The sequence below is a fragment of the Delphinapterus leucas genome, chromosome 8 (genome assembly GCF_059928025.1).
Source record: "Delphinapterus leucas isolate spDelLeu-1000000601 "Yukka" chromosome 8, BTC_Dleu_Yukka2, whole genome shotgun sequence".
Classification (NCBI taxonomy): domain Eukaryota; kingdom Metazoa; phylum Chordata; class Mammalia; order Artiodactyla; family Monodontidae; genus Delphinapterus; species Delphinapterus leucas.
Genome location: NC_143136.1, coordinates 44,673,200 through 44,693,671, shown reverse-complemented (window position 1 = coordinate 44,693,671; position 20,472 = coordinate 44,673,200). Strand labels below are relative to the sequence as shown.

Below are 20,472 nucleotides of genomic sequence, written 5' to 3'. Positions count from 1 at the left end.
AGAGGGGGCTTCCCTGGTGGCGCAGTGGTTGAGAGTCCGCCTGCCGATGCAGGGGACATGGCTTCATGCCCTGGTTCGGGAGGATCCCACATGCCGCGGAGCGGCTGGGCCCGTGAGCCATGGCCGCTGAGCCTGCCCATCCGGAGCCTGTGCTCTGCAGCGGGAGAGGCCACGACAGTGAGAGCCCCGTGTACAGCAAAAAAAAAAAAGAAAAGAAAAGGAGAGGAAAGAACTTCATTTATTCAGGGAGATATGAGGGAAGCTAAGTATGTGTGGGAGGCTATTATTTCTGAATATCATGGGTAGAAGAACATCTGGTTTTTGTATAGCTTCTTTAGTGTAAGAGTAATTTACATAAAAGAATAAAGCCAGTTCCATTATTCCTTCACTTTAATATTGGTTTGTGAATAACAATATGTATACCAGTAACGGTCTGATAAAGTTTTCACAGGTTTGTGGTAACATAAGAAAAAATAAGGACAATCAAATTTCTGATAAAGTTAATTTCATTCAAGTAAAGTCCTCCATTTTGAGATAATGCCTTTTACACTTTCTATTGACATTAAAATACCCCATCTTTTACAAAACGATGTTTAAAGTAGCTGGCATTTGTTCTTTCACTAGTGCCAACTTGGTCTAATAAAAAGTTGGCAACTGTATATTGATCCCCACAAATTTTTGCACTCTGGCATCATCTCAAAGTCTGGAAGCTACTGATCTGTTCTCTTAGTATGTTTTAGTGATGTGAAGAAAACAGAAATATATAGAACTAAAAGCAATGAGACTATACCTAGGGTTCTTAGGCTTAAGAAAGAGACACTTAATTGTGGCTCTCTAATTTTTAGGGAAAGAGCACCGAAGAAAATTAAAACCCAAAATTCAACCAAGAGATTCTTTGACTTTTATACCTCCTGTAACTAACTTCATGGGACTCTTCAAAACAAAAAAGACCACTGTTTCTCACAATAGTTTTTCCTTTTCATCTGCAATTTCATCAGATATCACAACTGTATCAAGACCAAGAATAGTGCTTTTGAGCCAACTTGGGAAACATGTACAGAAAGCTAATCCGGAGCCTGCAGAAGGCTAATTAAAAACATTTTAGTGTAAAAGGATTCCTGAGCAATCTTTTAAAATTTTTTATTTTTAATTGTGGTAAAATATACATAACTGAGTAATCTTTTTGAATGGAAGTTCTTGATATTGATACTTAACAAATTTTCCTTAGCATGTCTACTGAAATTTAACATCAGGTCAGAATTATGGTTTCAAAAAATAAGTAGAATTTTCTATAATAGAATGCCTGCACTTAAAACTATTAAGATATAGGGGCTTCCCTGGTGGTGCAGTGGTTGAGAGTCCGCCTGCCGATGCAGGGGACCCGGCTTCGTGCCCTGGTTCGGGAGGATCCCACATGCCGCGGAGCGGCTGGGCCTGTGAGCCATGGCCACTGAGCCTGCGCATCCGGAGCCTGTGCTCCACAACGGGAAAGGCCACAACAATGAGAGGCCCGCATACAGCGAAGAAAAGAAAAATAAAGAAGAAAAAAAACTATTAAGATATAGCAACTTACACAAGTGGCACAATTCGTGTATATATCAAGTGTTAGAAACATTTTAAAATAAGAAACATTTTTAAATTGGTATGCTGGGCTAAAAAGACCTGATTCAAAGTAGCCTACATGTTAACACTCACTGTACTACCTTAAGATATTTAATGATAAATACTACAGGTACACGAGTCTTCTAAAATCTGAAATGTATGCTTTTAAAAACATTTTACTAAAGAAAAATCTGAAATCATTTCCCATCAAGCACAAAAGTATGGCTAAAAAGTGTGGCCACCACTGTTGACCATTCTCCATACGTACAGAGTATCTTTGGTTTGCAGCTGGAATAGATGACATTCTTTGTGGCTTAGAATCATGTGATGTCTTTGCCCAACCAGTATTGTTTCCAGTAGGTGCACGTTTTGATGTATGTATGTCTGCTTCTCACATACAGCAGCAAATGGATTTGATATAAAAGCTAACTAGGTTTCAGTGGGTCCTTTAAAGAGCCACCGTTTTTCTCTGTCCACTTTGCTCAATTGTCTCTATAGTCTACCTGGGCTGCAGTGAACACATACATTAATTAGCAGTTATTTTCTCCAACATGCCTTAACGTAACAGTAATGATGGTGGTGACTGCAGCTACAGGTACTCAGGGCTTCCTGTGTGCCACAGTCCAAAGCCTGTGCTCTTAACCACTGTACAATAAGAGACCTCTTTAATCTTCAAATTTGATTCAAAATTATCTTAATAGCTCTGAGTCACAACTTCCTGGTGGAATTCTGAGAAGAATGGCATATTTTATACTAGAAAGGGATAAATAATTCAAATGATACAAACCTGTGTCATTTATTCAGCACTGTTAATTCATATCATTGGAAACATTAAGCCTCTCTAGACATTCAAAAGATAAAAGCCTTTAGACAGCAAACTTTGAGCTTTAAAACTGGCTTCAGGTGGTTTCAAAGTTGATGATCAGGGTTTTTTTGCATTCAATAACATAGACATTTCCTGAGTATCTAGGCCTAGCCGGGCCAACCTACCACGCTTAAAACTTTACAGTATTTCTCCTTAAGTACAGCCCCAAAGCACAGATTACGTTTATTACCCTGCACTTGCTTTCTATTTTTAAAAATTATACGTAAGATGAGAAAGGTGTCAATATAGAGAGAGTTTCAGCAAATTGCCTGCCTCTTGCCTGTACTATAAGCTAACTGGCACACATGCTTGCCAATATAGAGTTCAATGTTTCTCCCTTTCTCTTCCTTCCTTCTGGCTAAATACTGGAAGACCTAAATATATGGAATGCTTCCAGAATTTGCTTGTTTTTTTAATCTGTAGTTTACCTGATTTATATCATGAACTTAATTTTGACATGTGTGTTTGTAGCATCTGGAATAGTTTTGATACTTTGAAATTTTAAGAACTCAGATTATAGATATTCCTATTTTATTTATTTATTTGGCTGCGTTGGGTCTTCGTTTCTGTGCGAGGGCTTTCTCTGCTTGCAGCGAGCAGGGGCCACTCTTCATCGCGGTGCGCGGGCCTCTCACAGTCGCGGCCTCTCCTGTTGTGGAGCACAGGCTCCAGATGCACAGGCTCAGTAGTTGTGGCTCATGGGCCCAGTTGCTCCGCGGCATGTGGGATCCTCCCAGACCAGGGCTCGAACCCGTGTCCCCTGCATTGGCAGGCAGACTCTCAACCACTGCGCCACCAGGGAAGCCCGATATTCCTATTTTATAAAATTTGTGATGGTGGGAAAAAATTTTGGTCAATTTTCTTCATTAGTTTATATGCACTCTTATTGTAACAGTCAAAGGAAATACACTTTCTGTGAATTTAGATTCACATGATACAGAATACAAATCCAAATGTAAAAGGTGAATTCACAAACTAATAGTTTCTTCTAAATTATAGTTACAAACCAATTATATCATACCTATACCTCAACATCAAAGAATGTAAGCTTTATAAATGTTGCTGTTTCTATATGTTCTCTCATATAAATTATATTTCCAGGATAAAATGGAGGATCATAAAGCAATATCCTATGATCACAATTCTAGAAAAAAGAATTACTTATGGAATTTCCCAAAAGGGAAGGTCACCATAAGGAAGGATTAAAATAAGAAATCTTTTCATTCTAGATTTTTATCCTTAACCTCTAGTTTCTCAATAAAGCAAGTCACTGATTAGAAAATTAACAATTTGATCCAGTATGGATGATGTAACATAGCAAAATCTCTCAAAGGACATTAAATAGTTAGTAGTATCATCCTTATATTCAAAGGACAGTACATTCAGTTATTTTAATCTGGGCAGAAAAAAAGTCATAAACTGTTATGATATCTGCAGTAAAAGTCAGAGTCAAAGGACATTACCCAAAAATAAAACAGCCCATTATCCAAAAATAAAACAGCCCTTTTCACCTCATATATTTTCACTGATTAAATATACTTTCTAAAATAATGAATGTGAATATATGTGGCCAACTAAAAAGTACAGTATACACTCGAGGAATTACTTGCATGTCATATTTCTTTTCTTTTCTTTTTTTTTGAGGTACGCGGGCCTCTCGCTGTTGTGGCCCCTCCCGTTGCGGAGCACAGGCTCCGGACGCGCAGGCTCAGCGGCCATGGCTTACGGGCCCAGCCGCTCCGCGGCACGTGGGATCTTCCCGGACCAGGGCACAAACCCGTGTCCCCTGTATCGGCAGGCGGACTCTCAACCACTGCGCCACCAGGGAAGCCCATGCTTCCCTGGTGTCATATTTCTTAAAATGTCATATTTCTTAAAATCCCATTTTAAGAAATGTATAGAAATCCCATTTGCTCCAGAGAAGATACCGAATAATATATATATTTTTATAATTACTAACATATATTCTTTTGTTTTGACTTAGAATTCTTGAGTTGACATGACTTTGACCTGGCTACCTTTCTAAAATTGCTCTCTCATTAGAAAAGTCAGGCTAATGTATCCTGATATGAAAAAGGGGGGTAAAGATCTATGCCTTTATAATATGGGGCCAGGATTTAGCATAATTGCTATATTTTTTCCAAGGTTTTTCTTTCTACTTGCCAATATCAGTATATTCTTTTTCCCACAAGATGTTTTATTTGGTTTTTGATAATAAAAAAAAAACCTATACTCCCTTATAAGACTATAACATATTATTATAGTCTCTCAGAAGAGCAGGTCAAACATCAAACATAAAAAGGATAACAAAGTATTATATATTTCATATACAAAAAATCAAAACTTTACTACAATTAGTATTATATATTTGATATATAGTATTATATTGATAACAATTAGTATTGATGAACAATTAGTATTATATATTTGATATACAAAAAATCAAAACTTTACTACTACCTTTAGGGATTCTTTTGAAAAGCAAAAATCAAATGTTCATTTTTAATCGTGGTACTTTTATGGCAGCTTCTCCAACTTCTTTTGATATATCTGCTCCAAGAGGACATCTGCATCAAAATCAGACAAATCACATTATTTCAAATTATTTTACATTATTTGTTTACTGATCTGTTACTAGCTCTGCAAACTATCTGCTTAGAATTCTGACAAACAATATATGTATCTAGTGTATAACTGATTATATGTGATGGTGGTTCTTGAATCCATAAAAATACAATAGGACCTCAAACCAGAATAATGGGTGAAGGAAGGCTAGAAATCTAAATTGGACAATTTTTTAAAACCACTTTGAGGTATAATTGACATGTTAAAAGCTATACATATTTAATGCATACAATTCAATGAGTTTGGGGTTAAGATGTTTTTGAAAGAGTTCTCTCTCAAATACTGTAAATAAATAAAAACTTGAAACAGAAAAAAATAACAAAAAGTTGCCTTATAATGCTCTACAAAGCTAACAGGGTAAAAACAGTTTGCCATACAAAGTCAGACCTGCATTTATTCCAACTTCAGAAATTCTCCAGGTTTCAAAAGCTAGCTTGCTCCTTTTCTACCTTCCTTTGTCACTGGTGGCAGGAGAGGTCTTAGATCCTACCCTCTTTCTCTGTTCTTCCTCAGTAAATACTTTTGGCCTCAGATTTCTGCTTTTATACAATGTTGCCCTATACAAAGCTTCAAATGGACCCCAACCTAAAAAAAGCCATCATCTCCAGCCTCAACACTGCCCACAAGAAGGCAGTGTTGGATCAGATGGTAGATTCTACCTGAGGCTAGGCCATCAACTTAAGGGATTCTTTCTACTAGTAGTTTAGTCACTACTAACTAAACTCTGTTCATTTATGATCAGCCTTAATAGTCTATGGTTCACATAGGTATAGTTAGGTACTAAAATGCTGAAAAGTTTAAAACAGCAGATGAAACACTGTTGAAAATAGAATTATGCTAGATTATGAAACATAATCATGCTTTACTGTTTTTACTATTCCAGAATTAGCTTAAGACCAGAACTTGATAACAAATTGAAAACCTGTGCTACTCCTAGGAACTTTGATTTGGGAGAGGAAATAAAGCTTGCAGAAAACAGCTATCTTTTGGCCATTTCTCAGCTGCCTGTGGAGAAATATACTCACAACCCAGTCTCACACCTGAATGCTTTTTGCACATTTTCCTTAAGTTTCCAGCACAGCAGCTGATGCTGAGATGGCCCTAACACTGCAAAAGTCCAGGTCATGGACATGGTTTCCATTCTGGTCCCCAATGAGGGAATTCATCATCCTTACCCACTGCCTGTTTCTAACCTATGCTTTGTCAACATTTATATAATTTAAGCTGTAACAAAAATATTTCTTATAAGGAATCTAACGCTTAGGTTAGATGAAAAAAATTAATGTACTCTTTCTTCAAGTACCACCAGAGTGTCAATGAAAACCTCAAATATAAAAGCAAAATCCAGGCTTTGACTTTTACAATGCAGCTTGCATAAAGATTATGAATGGTACCACGTACTTTGGCTCATAGCGGATGCCTTCTGTGCTGTGTAAAATGCCCAAGCCAGCACGCAATCTTTCAACACCATTCCTAAATAACAATCAATAAAAATAAAATAACTAGCCCAAGATTTAAAGGAAGAAAATTTAGCATGATGAAATGGCAATTAATATTTACATAATTATGAGTGAAGCACAAACATCCATGGCTTACCACGCAATCATAACGCCGTTGTCAGTGCACAGTCTGGGAGGAGGACACAACAAAGTGCATTGTGTTGCATCTGTCACGATTTCCAGAGCTTTTCGGATATGTAAGTTACTTGCAACGCCTCCAGATACAACCTGAAAAAGTTGAGAAAACCAAAATTAACAAATATCACACATGAATATGAGCTAAGCTGTGAGCTAAACCTGGGGAAATTACCAGCATTATACAATAAGACAATATCACATTTTGGTAGGTGGGTAATGAGCAAGTGATACATCTATATAATAAACATTTGCAAAGGAAACAGAAGTCACCAACAATTTCAATATTACCATATGATCACTTTCATTTTTGTATTTTCTTCTAACCCTTTTCTCATTAATCATACAGTATTTTAGACCCTGCAGTTTTCACTTATAAGCATTTTTTTCATTTTACTACATAATTCTTAAACTATTACCTTTGATATTTGTGTAATATTCCATTTTGTGAACCTACCATTTAAATATTTTTCTCGCTTTACAATTTTCCAAAGAATGAAGTTTAAGATACACAGGAAATTTATCAAGGCTTTTAAGCACATTTAAAGGGATTTCATCAAAGGAACATAAATCTGAAGGAAACAGCCTATTTTTCCTTCAATAATGACAGCAGTTATACTGCATTTTGTTTCATACTGTAAACCCTCTTTTAAATTCAATAAGATGCAGCCTTGAACTTTTTTGCCACATAGGCTGTACAGATGTCCTATAAAGCTGCCAGGCCTGTACAGGGAATGGCTGTTAAAAGTTTTGTTTTGTTTTGTTTTTAATTAATTATTTATTTATTTTTGGCTGCATTGGGTCTTCATTGCTGCACGTGGGCTTTCTTTAGTTGCGGTGAGAGGTCTTCTCATTGCGGTGGCTTCTCTTGTTGCGAAGCACGGGTTCCACGCGCGTGGGCTCAGTAGTTGTGGCTCACTGGATCTAGAGCACAGGCTCAGTAGTCGTGGTGCACGGGCTTAGCTGCTTCGCGGCATGTGGGATCTTCCCAGACCGGGGCTCGAACTCATGTCCCCTGTGTTGGCAGGCGGATTCTTAACCACTGCACCACCAGGGAAATCCCAATGGCTGTTAGTTTTTATTCTACGTGATTTCATACTGTCTGGGATAGCATATGGCATAAAGATCTTTTCATCCGATGCTTAGGGTCAATTAATCTCTGGGAAGGAAAGTAACATACTGTAAAGGATTACTACTATTCTAAAATTACAAAACTTACCAGTACTGCATTACTTTGACATAACAAGTCTCTCTGCTTGCAAAATAGAATAGCACGATGTGTTCTTTTTGCAATGTGGCAGGCTACTGTGTGCTGTACTGCAGCAGCAATATCTGCAGCTGAAGACAGGATTTGCCCCTTCTCAATACCTGCAGGAATGAGCAGGTATTTTTAGGTACAATCCAGTATTACTTATTTGTCCAACTTTACTAATTAGAAATATACCTTCTTCTTTTTCCTTTTGCATTATCATCTTATCAATAATGTGATGAAGTCCAGAAAAAGAAAAGTCACAATTTTTAGCATGTTGCATGGGAGGTTTGAAATCAAAATGCAGTTTATTTCCCTGTTTGGCCAAATGTTCTATAGCCTTCCCACCACTCATGGTGGAGCACTCTGGATGTTTTATTAAAGAAAGTCTTCTTGCTACCTATCAAAAACAAACAAAAATTTTTGTAATGTCATGAAACTGTACATTTTGAAACCAGGGTGCAAAGGCAATGAATTTTACCCTGGGTGAATAAGACATGCAATACTTTTACAAACATGGACCAGAGCTGGTGGTCAGTCAAGACAGACAATCTTGCTGTTTCTGACAACCTGATCAATAGTGGCCAATCACTGCCTTCCTATCTACTTTTGCTCTTCTACTGGGGATGGAAAATAGGTTTGAAAATGACAATGACTGCTTAATGATGAACTTCAAAAATAAGAACCTGTCCTATTTCTTCCAATCATTTCAGCTGTTGGCAACAGGTTTTTTTTATAAGGCAGTAGGCTTTAATATTCTAAAACAAAGGAAAAGAAATCTGCTTGTCAGTGGTGTCAGCAATTGTAACATTTAATAATAGAACTTTGTGCATCTTTAATGTCCTTATGTTATCTTTATATATCCTCTTATTTCACTTTTTAAAGGTACATTACACTTCACAAAGCACTTTCTTTCATATATTATGTTATTTGATTAAAAAAAGTGTATATACAAACCATTTGAGCCTTTATATACTGATGTAAACCTCATATCATTTTATTCGGAATGGGTAAGAAGGGATCTTTTATAAAATTATGTACTACTCTTTTTTTGTTTACTACTGCACATAAGTTTTTTCAGTCTAATATATTATTCAGAAATATTTAGATGAATAGCAGTAGTGTATCTATTACTATTTAGCTGAAATAGACACCTTAACAAAAAAGAATAGAGATATTAATTCTTAAATAATTACCTTGTCAAGCATGTCACCTGGCGCTATATCCAAAGACTTTCCAAGAAGCAGAAAATCTGAAACTCCTCTAACTAATGCCAAAAGACAATGACCTCCTGAAATCAAAAGAACTAAAAAAGGAAATTCTACTTTATTTGTCAACCTAATAGTAAGTGCATGAGCCTCCATATGATGAATGGGAATGAAGGGCTTTTTTAACTGGTCTACCAGTTGTAAGCTAAATGATAAGCCTACACCCAAGCTTAAAGCCAGTCCTGGTTTTATGGTAGTTGCAATTGCTGAGAGTTCACTTGGAGAGACTTTACTGGCAGAGAGAGCTTCTTGCACTATGCGTTGAATATTTTCTCTATGAAGCTGTTGAGCTACTGGAGGAATAATCCCACCTGTTCTGAAAGATATAAAAAAATAGCTTTTTATAATTTTAAGATTATAAAAATAGAGAAAGAAAAAGTATATATTATGGCTGAAGGCATGTTTTCAAATTAACCATTATATAGCTAAACACATTAGTAAGTCAAGTATTTTCAAATTATGTGTGCCTTATAATGTACAGTACATTATAAGAACTCACCATGCAGTGATTAAGGATGTTATTTAATGTCTCTAACTTTTCAAAACTGTATACAACAAACTCCTATGGATTTGTTTCTTGATAAATGAAATCACCAAAATAATTTTGAGAAGCATTCTAAGGAAGGAGTCTTGAATAAGGAAAGGACAGGATAAAACTGGATTTTAGGAAAATTAATCTATCTGACTGGAAGAAAAGAAATACTAACAGAGAGAAACATGAAGACAGTTTTGTGAAGAAGACGAGTTTATTTTTAAACACACTGCACTTGAGCTCATGGTAGGACAGCAGACAGCTTGAAATCCTGAAATAAAGTTTGGGAATCCAGTCTTTAATTGGATTGGTAATTTTGATTTTTGGTCCGTATAGGACAAGCAGTGGATGACCACTCCAAATGTCAAGAATAAAGAATTAGAAGGCAAAGTTGTTAGCAAAAAATTAGCCAGCATGTGACTGATCAGACAGGCAGAGCAAAAATATAGAGGGTCTGCAAGATGTACCTCTAATCTCAAAAAAAAACCCTTCAAATATTGATGTTGTAAGATCTATATACACGGCATTCAATGAATATTTAATAGTTAAAATATGTACTGTGTCAGTCAATGAGGGCAATATTTAAAAGAAATGATCTTATTTCAACACATCCATAATATAATACCATTTTCCTTAATTCTTCAAAGTGACTTTTTCTCCTATATTCCTCAATTCTGTTAATGGCATCAATAACCTCCTAATCACTTGGGTTTCCAGGCTTATCTTTATCTCCTTTCTTTCCCTTACTTTCCACATTTAATTAAGTTTATCACCATTGATAAGGTCAGCACTGTCCCACTGCCACCACCAAGTTCGAAAAGCTCTCATTAACTCAGTCTATTCAAAGCCTTCTAACTGTACTTCCCTAGATACATTCTCTGATCCTTGGAATTGTTCTGTATGGTGTTGCCAGAAAAAAAGCACAGTGCTGACCTCATCACTCACCTACTCAAAAGCTTTTACTTTCTTGGAATTTGGGAGACTTTAAATCCAAATCCTCTCCCTCCTACTCATTTCTTCCTCCTCCCACTTGCCTACTCCCCTTCCTTTCTGTGCCTCTTCTATGTATTATCTTCTAAGGATTATGCTAAGCATCAGAGACAGAAGAGATGAATAAGACCATGGCTTTATTCTCAAAGAATTAATTATGATTAATAAAATCATTAATTAATAATCAAATAATAATTTGTAGACAGTATGGAAAGTGGACGATTAAAGAACAAAGCTAATAAAGAGGCAGTGAAACCATTTAGCCTCAAGACTGGAGCCAAGAGTCCAGGCAAGAGACAATAAGGGCTTGAACTAAGTGGAAAGTGGGAGGAAAAGTTTCAAGAAATATTTGGGAGGTAGATTTACTATGACTAGGTGACTGATTTGGGTACAGAGTGGTGAGGGAGAAGTCAAGATTGTCCTTCAGGTGTCTGGCTTTAAAGAAAGAACTCCTCTTCCAAGCAATCCTCTATTATTGCACTTTCCATGCTGTTTTACAATGACCTATTTACCTATCTGCCTTCTTCACTTTATAGTAGTAAGAGAAGTACTATTGTTACTAGTAATAGGTAGGTTTTTTTGAGCCCTTGCTATTTGTCAAGACTGCACTAAATGCTTTAAAAGAATTCACATTTAACCTTCACAACAATATTATAAGCTGGTTGTCATTATTATCCCCATTTCACAGATAAGGACACTAAGACATAGAAAATGGTGCAAGGTCTCAAAACTAGTCAGTGGCTGAATCAGAATGTAAACCACTTTATATGGTAAGCTGCTCAGAGGAAAGGATCATATATATGTACCCACAGTGCCTCAGATGCTGCCTTGCAATTGTAGGTATTCAATAAATAATGAGATGCGCTGAGGAGATGGTACCAAATAGTTTATTTGCCTATATATTCCTCTCAAGTGACTCACGCGCTAGCTAAACTAAGTGTTTGCCCAGTACTTTCTCACCTCTTTGCCTTTGCCAGTGATGCTCTCTCAGCCTACAATATTCTTTCCATCCTCTTTCATTGAAGGCCTAACTATCTCTCAAGGCCACTGACCCCTGCAACATGTCAGGTGCTATGCTGGGCACTAGGCATAGTGTAGTGGTTGATACAGACGCAGCCCCTGTCACCATGGAGCTGAGAGTCTATTGGGGGAAAGACTGTACATAAGTAAACAAACATAAAAATCATGAAAAGAATTATGAGGAAAATATGCAGGATATGGTATATAGAATAAACAGGGTGGGAGTACCTAATTTAGATTAAGTAGTTAGGGTAGGCCTTTCTGTGCAGCTAACATTTACATGTTCAAATGTCCAATACACCCCAAAATAATGAAAGAACTGTAAAACTGAGGCATGGTAATAAGTTATTGTCTGCAATACTTCTTTGATACTCACTTTATGCTGCCTTGCACTGCTAACTTTCCTTGTAGGTCTACATACCATGTCTCAAAGATTAGGTTAAGCTTCTTAAAGGCAAGGACTTGCTAGTATTTCACTGTGCCTTATTAAGACCTAACACAGTCCCTTTCATATAATACGTAACCATCAGAGGCCTACTCTGCCTCTTCACGTATACTATTTCTAATATTCTGTATTATTTCTATTATGCACCCCACAATCCTATAAGATAGACATTATCTTTCCCATTTTATGGATGTGAAAACAGAATCAGAGAGGATCAGGAACTTCCCAAGTCACAGCCAATACCAATCACTAATTCATGATTCACACACAGGTTTGTGATCTCAAAACACCAAACTTTTTCACTATTCAGATGTTGTAAATTAATGGCTTGACGGCATATCTGAACTGTATGGTATTTTAATATATTTGAATTACCTACTAATTTTTAAAATCTGGGAGATATTACCATAACATTCTGGATTTCCATTTTCTCTTGAAAATTCTGATAATCAAATAACATAAGGCCTACATTCTTGCATGGCAACAACTGGCTGGAGCTGAGTAGTGACCTCCTATAGATATTTTCCACATTATACCCAGCCCACCTATTTATGTAACCTGCCTGGTGGCCCTCTGGAAAAATCTGAGTTTATAAACCTGGCACCATTCTGTGCTTTAATACAACAGTATATTGTTATTTAAGTACCAATATGAATTATATGTGTAAATGTGAATAGGATTTTCTTTTGCAGTGATTAACACAGGCTAGAGGTCAGGTCATACTTTCTTAGGACTTCAGTTGAGACCATGAAACATAACAGGTGGACAAAAGAGAAAAAGGCATGAAGGGAAATCATGGATAAATATTGGAGTTTAGTTTCTTTTTGGCAACAGGATTAGCTAAGGTTGGGACCTTACTGTGGAGCTCCTTAAAAGCCAGGTTGAGGGGTTTAAGGTTTTCTACGGCAGTAATTAGAAACTTTTGCATGAAAGAAGAAATTAGTTCTTAAAATTTAACTTTTGTATGTAATAAATACAAAAAAAATTATTTCATTTTATTTTTCCAAAAAAAAGTGGAAACTACCAAGATAATGTCTACTCACTTTAAATGAACTTCGGTTTGGGAATGTATTGCTTCTCCCAAAACATTTCCGGTTTCATCCACCACAGCAGCTGCTGTATCATCACAACTGGTTTCAATTCCCAAAACTAGTTTATGAAGAAATAGTTTTCCAGGATGAAAATTAAAACTTCTTAGAAATTCATACATATTCCTTTTTGATGGTTTAGAAAAAACTCCTGCTGTCTTATTCAATATTAGCATATTTACTGTATAGATAATTCCTGGAAAAGAATTAAAGAAACAAACTATTATTTGGAACTGACATTAGCCACTAGCCCATTCAGTAAAGCAAAATTCCAAAAACTTGGTTTATTTTTCAATATATAGTTTTATAAAAATTTAGGAAAGGTTTGTAAAAGTTAGCAAAAAATTTTAGTCTGTAGAAATCTGTTAATATAAATAACAGTATGAATGAATATAATGCTCTTTAAGAGGGAAAACGGGAAGTTAGATATAAAATTTTTATTATTACTATTACTTGCATGCTGTTCTTACCAAACTATTGATTATTCTTTATAAAACAGCTAATGTTACAGTACAACAGCTGCATGGATAGTCTTTTGAAAAGTGCTATTCATTTTTTATAGCTAAAATTAAGACAAAATGTGGTTTAAAAAAAATCAATAAGGGCAAAATGGAACTGATGAAAATCAATGCATTCCATTTCCTAGAAACACCTTTCAAAAGAAAAATTTAATCATTTGGTCGGAAAACAATAGTTCGCATAAAACACAAAGTAAGATCTAGTCGTCTAAGTTTAGAAACAAGTGTTCTCATAAAGCTCATCTATTTGCCTGCTTGGCCATGGCTCACGGGCCTAGCCGCTCCGCGGCATGTGGGATCTTCCCGGACCAGGGCACGAACCCGTGTTCCCTGCATCGGCAGGCGGACTCGCAACCACTGCGCCACCAGGGAAGCCCTCATAAAGCTCATTTTAAAAGAGCATCTCAACTAAAACGACCGTAACTTAATACCTATTTCATCCATTAATTACAATTGTTTGAATTAAATCTCCATTTCTGCCACAGGTTTATCATAATAGGGATCTCCCCAAATCCTCTTTGCCCCCAATAACAGCAGTCCATCATTAAAGCACCCTGGTTTTTTCACACTGCCAAATATCTAGTCTCATGCATCCCAAATCACCTGTTCTAGAACCTTCTAGATATTTAAGTAGGCTCTTTCCCTATCACACTAATGGACAAAATGGAAAAAAATAAAAGAGCGAATATTGGAACTTTTATTGTTCCACAGGAGCAGAGGGCATCCAGGGATTAGAGATAAGCGACCTATTCACAGAGGACCCCTGCAGAGGATGCAGCCCCAACAGACGCGCCACGAGAAATTAGACTTATAGTCACTAAATCCAGCCAAGGAGGCTTGTGCGAAGCCCTCCTCGTTCGGGCCAGGAAGGATCCCAAGCGAACCCTGGGCACTTGGCCAGCGCTGGTCTCTGTCTGCTCTAAGGCGAGGGACTCTGACTGGAACCGCTTTTCCAGGCGCGCGAAAGCATCAGTGGAGAGAGAGCTGAGCTGTTTCACCCACCTTCCTCGTGAACGACAGTAACTAGTACTCGTCTACTTTCCGCAGCAGAGCCGATCGACCGCCCTTTCCTAGGTGCAAGGAAGCCCGAACCTGTCGCCCCGGAAGTGATGTCATCAACACGGAGCCCGCGTCCCGTCGCCAGGGTCAGCTGGTATTCCCCTAGAAGGCGTCACTCTTCGAGTAAATATAAGCACAAAGGCTCTCATTCCCCAGATCGTGCGCTCAAGCAATTCTCCCAGATTTGTAGGTAAGAATTCTATAAGGTCACACGGCTAGTGACTGATCTAGTGGAGACTGAGCACAGATTCGACTACATAACATTTAGTTCTAAACACTATGCTACGTTAAAAAAAAAAAAAGTTTTTGCCTTAGGCTGGAATTTGTACACCACTGAGAGAAAAGTATGACTTTGCTTACTCTGGAGGTAAAGTATGTACTTCAGCATTTTATGTACCTCCTTGTACCTCTTGTACCTCCTTCAGTTTTCTTTTGTTTTTATTTGTATGTGAACTTGTTACCATTTGAATAGATTTATCCCAATCTGTTTTTCTTCCCTGCTAGGCGCTAAGATTTTACTGAACAAGGACTTTATAAATGCAAGGTTGGACAGGGCTGGCACATGTATCTGCGCCTTGCATGGTGTGAAGCTCTTGGTATGAGGTAGGGAAGTCACAGTTATGGTCTAGTGGCAGATGTGTAATTCATGATTTCCAGATATGTAAATTTATAATTATCAGGACATTAGTAAGAATTTTTAAGGTAGAACTTACAAAAAGTTCATTTATGTGACAATAATAACCATAATTAACAATAAAGTGGCACTTACTATGTGCCAGGCACTGTTGCAGATTAATTAATCCTCACAACAATCGCATAAGGTAGTTACTGTCCTCATTTTGCAGATGAGACAACTGGACCATAGAGTTTGGGTGATTTGCAGATTACACAGCTTGTAAGTGCAGAGCTAGTATTAGAAGTCAGGCCATCTGCTCTGGAGTCTGTTTTCAAACTGACAGAAGATTAAATAGTTCATATTTTCCCTAGGATGTGTTGTTGACCCAAAAGAGGAAAAAAGAAAACTTAAGACCTAAAGGTTAAGAAAAAGTAGTCATCCTGATTGCATATGATAGGTCAGGAGTTATTTTCTTATACACTGTGATCTATTCTGAACATAAAATCATTCCTGTCTGGCATTGTTTTTCTTGCAACTTGAATTACTTTGTTCCAGTACTCTCCTGTGCTGTCAAGAGTTATCCCTGTTGTGTTTGGTAGTATCAATAGTAGAATCCTTAACTGGGCACTCTTGGCTGGTACTGAGTCTGAATGCTGCATTATGTGAAAGAGCCAAACTTTAGGACACATTAGGAAGATATTTTATTCTTTGAGTGCATGTGGGTGGTAGAAAGAAATGGTACTTACACCAGGTCCCACATATTTGGCAAGTGAAGGTATAAAGCTTCCATGTTCTTTATCGTACTGGAGAAGTTATTGCGGGAAAGGCATGCTCTCTGGGGCTTGTCTGAGCTTTCATGCAGATCACATCATATGGTTTGAATGCCACATTCATGGGCGTTCTCAAGAAAATATGGCTTAACCACTGTAACTTCAACTTGAATTGAAAGCTCTGAATATGTTCACTTTGTCTCTGCTATTGCTTAGCTTTCCATTTGTAAACTTAAGAGGAAAACTTTATATAGAACAATCTCTACAATACTCATTCCCTAATTATCTTACTAAACTGGATTTCATTTTCACATATCGCATATTTATTGGTTCTTTCCTTTGTGCTAGGCAGTTTATTAGTTGTTAGGGATCAAAGATAAAATCCATTTTCTATTTTCAAGGAACTGAGTCTAATAATAGGCAATTACAATACAGCATTATGGAAAATGTGCATTGAGAGAAAAGTTGCAGGGGAAGGCGGTATCCACAGTCTAGCAGGACCATGGTGTGATGACTGGGTTTAAACATCTGATTCTTTTCTTAGGTTGAAATTGGTTTATCAGATCTGGAAGTGACTGCACTCTGTAGTGCTGAGTCACACACTCAATTTGCTAAGAAACTGCTATGTAAAACCCATAATACTAATGTATTAACTTAAGAGAAATGATGGAGGGTCTAGGATAGTTGAGCTTGCTGATCCTTACCTTCTCTGTGTTGATCAAATTACAATGAAAGCCAGATCCAAATTATAATGATTGTTTAGCACAATGGAATGGAAGCAATAGAAATGAGTTTGGTGCTTTTAACAGCTAATATTTCAGGCCTGATGCACCCCTTTCCACTTGAGTCACATACCTGCCTTATGTTCTTCATAGGTTGGATTGTGCTAAAAATACACTGTCATTTGCCTTTCTCTTTTTAAAGTTTCTTTGCTGACAAATATTTTTTGATGTGGAACATTCTTTCATTAATGGTAATACCATCAATCAGATATCATCTTTGGAAGATATTTTGCTTTTTATTTCGTTTGCAGAACGATTATGCTTATTTTACAAATTTACTGCTTTTTAAAAATTGTATTAAAATATATGTTAACAAAATCACCATTTTAAACAGTTCAGTGGCAATAAGTACATTCACATTGTTGTGCAGCGGTCACTACCATCCATCTCCAAAACTTCTTCATCTTCCCCAGCTGAAACTCTGTATCCATTAAACACTAATTTCCCATTTCCCTTTCATCTCAGCCCCTGGCAACCACCATTCTTTCTGTCCTTATGACTTTGACTACTCTAGGTACCTCATGTAAGTGGGCTCACACGGTACTTGTCCTTTCGTTACTGGCTTATTTCACTTAGCATTAATGTCAAGGTTCATCCAGTGTGGTAGTATGTCTCAGAATTTCCTTCCTTTTAAAGCTAAATAATATTCCATTGTGTACATACACCATATTTCGTTTATGCATTCATCTGACAGTGGACACTTCGGTTACCTCCACCTTCTGTTATGAATAGTGCTGGTATAAACGTGGGTCGTACAAGTATCTTTTCAAGTCCCTGCTTTCACTTCTTTGGGATATATACCCAGAAGTGGAATTGCTGGATCATATGGTAATTGTGTTTATTTTTTTGAGAATTTGCCATACTCAGATGACCTTATTTTTCAAGTGTGTGGGGTCTACATGTTTTGGCAGTAGAGGGAGAGGGTGAATTTCTTTGTTGCTTCCGTAAACTCCCTATGACCATTAAGCACCATGATAGAAGCATGCGTTTGATAATTCAAAGGAGGGACAGCTGTTTCAAAGCAGGATCACTGTATCAGGTTTTCATGTAGTAGCCGGTATACTCGTATTTTCCTGGGCAATAGCCAATAAATCATCTGCTCTTCTGTTTCCATTTAAAAAATTACAAAATGAAGAAGATAATGCATGCTTATCTTGCAAAATCTTCAAGTTTTTCAAAAAAGTGTTGTCAAAAAATTTATAACTATATAGTTGGAAAGTCAGAATATTTATATATTATAAAATTCCTCTCATATTTTAGAGTTCATTCTAGTGTTAATGATGTAGTTTCCTTACTTATATTCTTGAATTTGAGAAGAATGTATTTTTATCAATGTAATTATGCAGTTAAAGGACATAGTAATAAAATTGGCTTATCTGCTAACTTAAAATTATATAGAACTTTAGAGCTACAGGTTGAGCCACTTTCATAACCATTAGTTGTTTATTAAAGACTTGAATGAGTCAAGAAATAGAATAAATTGCACTGCTATACTGAACATAAAATAAAATCCAAATATATTTTTACTAAACTATTTTTTAATTATGAAATATTTTAGATTATGAAAAAGTGTCAAGAATAATATAATCAACTTTTGTGAACCCAACACCCCATTTAAGAGCTAAAGTATCACCCAATACAGTTGAGCTTTCTGGGTACTGTATACCCAAGATATTCAGTATTCTAAATTTGATGTTTATAATTCTTATACATTCACCTGTAGCTAAACAAAAGCTTTTAAACCCCATATAACAAACTATCTGCTCAATCATTTTTAACTGGAACTGAAATTAGGGAGTAAAATAAAAACCTGAGACATCTCACTTTTTGACATCAAGCAAAATAAAGGGTTTATCTTTGCTATTCTCTTACCTACCTTACTTCCCTGCCCAGTGCTACTCAAAAATTCCTTTTATTTTACCTAGACTTGTCTTCCCACTACTAAATTTGTTTACATTTCCAACATCGATATGTAATATCCATGTAACTGTTTTGGGAATTACACTTTTCTATCTGTCCTGTTAGAAAGATTATTAAACTGCATTGGTCTATACTGGGTTGCTACATTTGTCTTTTGCAGGATTAGCATGAGGGTATTTTGGAGTCATATTTACTAGTGATATATACTAAAATAGGAAACATACTATAAGAGAAATATATTGCATGAGAAGATTCACCTTCAGCTAGACAAGATGAATCAATAGGCTAAAATCTAACAACATGGGGATCTATAGAAAAAATAAGAAATCTGAGACTTTGTTTTAATAAATCCATTAAATACGTACATGAAGGGAAAGCCACCATTGAACAGCGCTACATGTTGGGACTTGAGGTTTTAGAGACCATAAAGTGAATCAGTGATACGTGGCTCTCAAAATAGCTAAAATAATAGGCTGCATTAAAAATAAAAAGTATCCAGAACAAGGGAAGTGGTACTGTCGTAGTGACATCACATCTATCACCTCTTGTAATTAGCTTAGGGCTATATAATAATAAACTGCAACTTACAGCAGAATTACCAGGATCATGGGAGAAATATGAAACCATATCATATGGAAAATGGTGAAGGCTCTGGTAATACTCAGTGCTGTGTGTCAGTTTAAAAGTTAACTAATTGAGGAGTTATACAGAATAAGGATTAAATTTTGGCTCATTGTAAAACATGTTATAAATTCCATAACAAAAATGCAGGCTTGTAAGTTGTAAGTCTTCCTTTCTTAGTGCTAACACAGAACTGAATAGAGGTGTCGATGAAACTGAATAGAGGGTTGATGAAAATTCAAGGTAAAGGATGGGGCTGAATTATAGCCTCTAAGATCTTTTTCCAACTCTTAGCATCATATAGTTTTGTAAGGCTAATTAATACAGATATTAGTTAAGGAGATAGCTATGCCCCTTCAGGATCTTTCTAGTTTAATTGACAATAGTGACATAAACCTAAAAAATACCATTCTATGTTTAAAAAAAAAAAGGATGGGGCAAGTCAGAAGAACACAGGAGTGGGCTTCCCTGGTGGTGCAGTGGTTTGAGTCCACCTGCCGATGCAGGGGACACGGGTTCGTGCCCCGGTCTGGGAAGATCCCACATGCTGCGGAGCGGTTAGGCCCGTGAGTCATGGCCGCTGAGCCTGCACATCCAGAGCCTGTGCTCCACAACGGGAGAGGCCACAACAGTGAGAGGCCCGTGTACAGGGGAAAAAAAAAAAAAAAAAAAAAAATTCCTACAACAGAGTGGGCCCTCAAATATCTACTGAATAAATATCTTTAAAACACTGAAGGGCAAAAGTAGGGAAAACAGCAGAAGACCTGTATTAGAGGCAGATTTCTATCTCTGAAGTCTGTGCAAAAAATATAAGCCTTTTGAAATAAACTTTAAAATGAAGAAAAACAAAAGAATATTTTTTAGCTAC

The 20,472-nt window shown here is 36.7% G+C and overlaps 2 protein-coding genes across 2 annotated transcripts in view; one reads left to right on the top strand and one right to left on the bottom strand.

Annotated features, from left to right (window-relative positions):
- ANKAR (ankyrin and armadillo repeat containing) overlaps positions 1-16,663 on the top strand; it is a 100,123-nt gene extending 83,460 nt beyond the window's left edge. The window contains exon 22 of the mRNA XM_089916574.1: positions 846-16,663. Within this exon, the coding sequence (XP_089772700.1) occupies positions 846-1,090 (245 nt within the window). The 3' untranslated portion in view covers positions 1,091-16,663. The remainder of the gene's footprint in view (positions 1-845) is intronic.
- Positions 5,043-20,457, bottom strand: OSGEPL1 (O-sialoglycoprotein endopeptidase like 1). The gene is given in 9 exon segments (XM_022567249.3): positions 5,043-6,452; positions 6,454-6,565; positions 6,689-6,819; positions 7,946-8,094; positions 8,171-8,375; positions 9,172-9,559; positions 13,274-13,514; positions 14,839-14,922; positions 14,925-20,457. Coding segments are annotated over 9 exon segments (1,419 nt in total). The 5' UTR covers positions 14,953-20,457; the 3' UTR covers positions 5,043-6,371.
- Between the last annotated feature and the right edge of the window lie 15 nt (positions 20,458-20,472).